The sequence below is a fragment of the Taudactylus pleione genome, unplaced genomic scaffold (assembly GCF_031769625.1).
Source record: "Taudactylus pleione unplaced genomic scaffold, aTauple2 ptg000122l, whole genome shotgun sequence".
Lineage (NCBI taxonomy): Eukaryota > Metazoa > Chordata > Amphibia > Anura > Myobatrachidae > Taudactylus > Taudactylus pleione.
Window position 1 is genome coordinate 10311655 of NW_028284524.1, and position 6251 is coordinate 10317905.

The 6251-nt window shown below is 40.7% G+C and overlaps 1 protein-coding gene across 5 annotated transcripts in view; it reads left to right on the plus strand.

The window, feature by feature from the left end:
• The window catches only part of NHEJ1 (non-homologous end joining factor 1), a 252770-nt gene extending 246907 nt beyond the window's left edge, over positions 1-5863 (plus strand). For all 5 annotated transcript variants that reach the window (XM_088472342.1, XM_088472345.1, XM_088472341.1 and 2 more), the window contains one exon: positions 3614-5863. In XM_088472342.1, the coding sequence (XP_088328468.1) occupies positions 3614-3706 (93 nt within the window). In that variant the 3' untranslated portion in view covers positions 3707-5863. The remainder of the gene's footprint in view (positions 1-3613) is intronic.
• Positions 5864-6251: the final 388 nt, after the last annotated feature.

Here is a 6251-nt window from a genome sequence, read left to right on the forward strand (position 1 = left end):
CAGACCAGAGTAGGCTGGAGAGCACAGTAGCATGCATCCCACTGGATTTCAGTCCAAAAGGTCACTATTTTATATTTGTTGTTCACTATTCTACATTTATTATTGTTCACATTTTTAAAGAGGAGCTGTCACTGGGTAATTTTTTTTTGTGCTGTGCTAGCTAACTATGTGGTTAATACACTCTGCTTTCCTGGGAGAGGGCATTTTATTCCCTGGTCTCCTTTCCTACAGACAGTCCAGCAGGAGAGCTTGTGTGGAGAGAAGGCTGATAGATGAGAAGAGTTTGGTTGTCAGAGAGCAGTGTTTGCTCCAAGTCTGGCTCCCTCTATACCTCATAGCCCTCCTGTTGTGTACATGAGAGAACATAGCACAAGAATATGGCAGAGAATAAAATGCTCTTTCCGGAGTGAGCATGGTCCAGATGTACTCAGGGAAGAGCACTCAGGCATTATGTAACAAAGCACAAAAATTATTTAGAATACGTTATACACTTGTATATACACTTGGATATCACACATAACATCAGTGAAAACCACACATTGTCTACTGGTTACTTTTGATTCTTCTCCATTGTTTTTTTTCTCCATGTAAGCTCTGTTGCTAAAATGTGCAGTTTCTTCCTTTTGAAAAAGCTCAAAATCCACCACGTGCTCTTAAGCCCAGCTGTAACTCTCAGACATACTTTCATTCTGCCTTGCTTGGACTACGGTCATTTCCACTAACTCCTCTAGGCGCTATCTACATCTCCACTCTAGGTTCTATCCTCATATCTACTGCCAGAGCAGTTTGCTTGTGTCCTAATGTTGCTACACCCTCTTTATTCCAATTGACCATGTGACGCATGTCATCTGATACTGCTGCTATAAATATCTGATCTCTTATTCATGTAACCATAGACAGATTATTAGTTCCTCTTTAAGATGCTTCCTCTCATCACTATCCTCTACCAACTCACACCAGCAACCTAAGCCTTCACGCCAGCCATTTCTAGTTTCTGCTATTCTATCACTTTTCTCCTGCATCTAAATCCATTTGTATCCGTCAACTTCAATATGAAGAGATTACCTCTTAAATCAGTAACAGTGCTGCAATGTCTGCCTATACCTGAAAACAGGAAAGTATTTCTGGTGCTGGGAAGGTTGCTTTGTAGATCAAAACTTCATTGTGACATTTCTGCTATGTAAAACTAGTCCCTTACCATCTAAATACCGGCGCCGAAATCCCGACACGTCTGGATCCTGGCACCCGTATCCCGTCCGTCTGCATCCCGAAGGTAAGTATCGGGGTGTTAGGGGGAGGTTAGCATCGGCTAGCGGGGTTAGGCATTAGGGGGAGGGTTAGGGACCGGGGAGGGAGTGTTAGGACTAGGGTGCGGGAAGGGGAAGGTTAGGTGTAGGCACTAGGTTGGGAGGTTAGGTTTAAGCATCGGGGAGGGAGGGTTAGGTGTAGGCACCGTGGAGGGAGGGTTTGGGTAGGGGTAGGGAAAATTCTTACCAGCCGTTCCTATGGCTGTCGGGATGCAGCTGTCGGTGTTCTGAACAGCGGCATCCCGACAGCCGGGATTTCATACCCAACCCGTCCCTTACTGCCTATATATCTGTATCACTTATAATCATGCACATGGATTAAACTATTGCACTTTTGAATTTATATGCCAAATTCCAACATTACCTTGCAAAGTGATATAAATGGTTCCTAGGAAATTGATAGACTGCATTCTTGCAGATATTGGATTACACCACAAAATGGCTGCCACTGTATGTAAGTGACACTTACTTTTGATGGGCCAGGGACATGGAGAATATGTTCATCTTCTTTATCTTTCTGGGCAAAACTCAGCACTAGGTTCTCCACTAACTCTCTGAATGAAAGTGAAATGTTATTTGATAATAATAGTTTTAATCTAATAATTTTGCAAGCAATGATAAATCAGGTTGCTGAATGTATCAGTTAATTTGTCTTGAGTAAATACTGTATCTTATGGCCAGTTGCCTGCAAAATCCTAGGCTAGATCCTGCAGTTTCCTGTGACCTTGACAGAGCTCGCTATCTCCCAGTGCACTTTAAAATTGAATTTTAACCTAGTCAGAGTTTCTGTTTGTTCTTCCTGCATATTGGAACAGTATTCAGTGTGAAACAAAGTAAATAATAATTGTTTAAATGCTAAGAAACTTTTATGCTAAGTGTAAAGAATTATTTTGGGGGATTTGTTTTATACAAGGTCCTGTCCAGTAGTTATGACATCATTGTATGATTTCATAAGTGTCTTTATTTTTTCCGTACACATAGTACATGTATACAAAGGGAAAAGTGCATGTGAAGAGGTAATGAGCTATAATGGTTTTGCTCTGTGCACTACTGATCACCACTGGGGACACTCTGACCTGAGAGATGCTTTGATCTGCTGCCCACTACTGTCTTGTGACCTCCTTAGCTCACTGTATTGGGCTCGTCAGGTCACCGCGCTTAGGAGTGAGAGAGTGAAAGGGGAAACAGGTAAATGTATCTGAACTCAGGTTAGATTTGCTCAATGACAACATAATTCTCGCTGGGGTCCATTGAGAAATGCCTGCCTGCCTGCTGAATATAGATCTTTACTTGCTTTAAATAGGGTATAAACCTACAAAGTATGTTACTGTGTGTATATCAGTCTAGATCTGTGGCTTTCCTATTAGAGAAAGTATTTTTAGAGATTAAAGGAAAACGTATCCATTTCATCAGTGTTCAACTTGCCTCACTCGGATAACTAGATGCAGACCCTTATACGTTAGCAGGGGCTAGCACCCTACATTTCTCATATAGCCAGTGATTAAAGTGGCAGTATGGAGAATGTAAGTGAATAGAATTTGATAGTATTACAAATACTGTGCTATCCCTCTGCATATAGCACAGTACTGTACCTCCACCTAAATTGCCAACAGGTGGCTTACCTAAGGGAAGTCTCCTGCATTGTAGACACGATTCTGCAGGCAGCATTGCAAAGTAGACACCCTCTGTTATGTTACATCTGATCACTAGGACATATTGTGTATTCTAGCCAGAAATAAGTCTTGTACAGAGCTCTAGGCCAGTCTTGTTTATTTCACCATCTTGAATGGTTTCTTCGAACCACTCTTAGTTGTCCTCTTTTTCTACACACCATAAAGACTTCTTGGTTTCTCCTAATCTTTGGAACGTTATCCCTCCACCTCTTGAATGTCATCACTGTTGAAATCTTACGGCTTACATAAGTAGCACTGCTGCAGGTTCTGCCTATTCCTGTGTCTTTATAACCATGTCTATAACAAGTGCTTGTGTTCTGAGCAATTATTAACTTACTGTTTGTTGATGTCTCGTATCACCCATTTAGATTGTACGTTTTTGGGATAGGGATCTTATTGTTTTCCTTTTTTCCACTGCACAGCAGATAAAGACATTTATAAAAGGATCTGTAGTTGTCAATTTCTGAAGTGCAATTTCCAACCTCTTGTTACCTCATGTTATTAATTGTACTAAGCATGAGAGCATTTTCTATCTATAATGCTGGTACGGTGAGGATATAGACCCTGTACTTACATATGAAGTGTACTTAATATGTGTTGTTGAAGTTAATAGACTTATCATGTTTTTGGCAGGTGCCTGCAGTTACTGATCTCACGTTGACACAGTGCCCCCCAATTGCAGTGTCCAAAGCCAAGAAAAGGAAAGCGAAGGGTCTCTTCACATGATAACCCTCAATCACCAGGAGACCAGGAGAGATGTGGGAAAACAAACTAATTACCTCATTGGCCATACTTTACATTCACCTGATCATACAGCATTCACTTCACCGTCAGCTTAATTCACTGCAGACGTTAGGTTTCCATTAAATACACCGTAGTCCCCTAGTGGTCAAAAGAAGTGTTTCATTGTGGGCTATCTTCATATTACAGGTTTTATAATTATGTAAAGCATAAACCTGTAAGGTACACATCACATAATCCGCGAGTTTGAGAATATGTGTCTTTATGTTTGTGTAATATAGTTAGTGATACCTATGGTGCATACATTTTTGGAGGCTCTCCCTATTTTACATGCAGTTGATATTACTACCTTATAATCTGTACATTTTACACTTCTAACACATGCTAACTCAATTCCATGTAGTCAGTGACCATTTGCTGTAGTTTACATCTGTGTTGACGCACATAAATAAGGTGGGAATTCAATTCTCATCAATGGTCGGAATGCCAGCAACTCGCGAACACCAGAGCCATCAGTTTTCTTTATAGAGGTTCGCAGGTAGGTGAGTGATAGTGGGCTGCTATATTTCCCTGGAATGTGCTAAGCCGAATATCACCCATGTAGCTGAGAATTAAATTCCATCCCAACAGTTCTAACTAGAAGCCTGCATTTTGCATGTACACTCCCCCCTGCACAGAGCACCCATCTCAATATTTCGAGACAACTGTAACTATAAGTATAATCTGTGGACATTCATAATACTCATTTTGTAACCATTTTTCTATGTTATTGTGAATTATAATGATAATTTTCTATTTATTCTACTTTAATGTATAAATGTCATTCTTTGATGTGTACCACTATGACTAATGCTATTCATCGTACAGGAAGTGGCTTAGAAGTAACTACAGAACTTACGACCCCACCCACAAACAGAAGGTTTAATACCATATGTTATTTCTTCTATATACATTGTGTTATAGGGCTCTATTCAGCAATTCAAAATTTATTTAAATAATGCGGAAACGATCATTATATGAGAAATTCCTTCATTATCTCAAAAACTGCAGGGACAGAAGGAAATTTTCCCTCAGTCTCCTTCCCTGTAGTGTGGTGAGCGGCAAGTGTTTGCCCAGCTCCAGCTTCATAAGTGTCTAAATTGATTAAAATGTGTACATAGATTTACATTTATATTTGTCATTTTATATATAAATTGTATTTCTTAAGTTTTTAATATAAAACCACATATAGATAAATGTATACAGACTAATATAAAGCCTATGTACACATTTTAATCAATGTAGACACTTTTGGGAGGATGGAGCTGGACATAGGGGCCCATTTATCAAAGGGAATTTGAGGTAAATTCCCCGAAAACACCTGTTTTCGGGGGTTTACCTCAAATACTAAGTATCCCCCGGATGTATGAAGGAGGGACCGCAGCAGGTATCTCCGATACTTGCTGCGATCCCTCCATTGCCGCCGGCAGCCGCCTCCCCCATAGATTTCTATGGGGGATGCGATGCTGCAAAATGTATCAATATCGGGAATGCACTTGCTGCTCACCACACTGCAGGGAAGGAGACTGAACATGTGAAGAATAAAAAAGGAGGGTGTTGTTTTTGCTCTTCCAATGGCAATGCCTACAGGAACTTCGCTACGCACCGCTGTCCCTGCGTAGTAAAATGCTGAATAGCTGTGATAAAAATTGCTAATATAAAAAAAATACTGTGACGATATTGCCTGAAAATATTCAGCACATCAATGCCAATAACGCTGAATAGAGCCGATAGTCTTTGCTACTTTCCAGGGTCAACAGGAACTTGCAATGAAAACAACTCTGCTGTGCACTGCTCTGTCTATTGTCAGTGCCCTATTGCAGTAATTTGAACACAGTACTAGCTAGAACCATGCATGCATCTTCTGTATCACTAGCTACATATTCTTTATGGGTACTAGGAACTCCTGTACGACAGCAGCAGTTTTCTCTTACATGACTAGGGAACTGCAGACAAAATAACAATTACATTTGTCTAACAGCTTGGATGTAAGGTGTGTTCACTTGCTCGTCATTTTATACTCCTGCAATATATGCAGTGATTTAATAAAGCATGATTATTTTTACGTTTTATATTGTTCAATAAATCAGTTCTTTTTCTCTTTGCATGTGCAATTGTTCCTGATAATATTGGAATGTTTTTGTCTGTACAAGGTTTTATAACTGCCCGCAGATTTCATCATCTCTCCTAAGTTCCATTAAATGTCAATAATCAATATAAGGGAGAGGTGAGATCCACTCACACACAGAGATAAGGGTACGGTGACACCATAGAGCGGGTCTGGCCAGCCTGTGGCTCTTCAGCTGTTGTGAAACTACAAGTCCCAACATGCTTTACCAGCTGATCAGTTGGAGGGTATGTTGAGACTTGTAGTTTGAGAGCCACAGGTTGGCCAGGCCTGCCATATAGTGTACAGATCAGCTTGAACTACTGTTCATCAGTGGCGTCACGAGGGGGGGTGCGGACCGCTGCCGGGTGTCACCCACCGAGG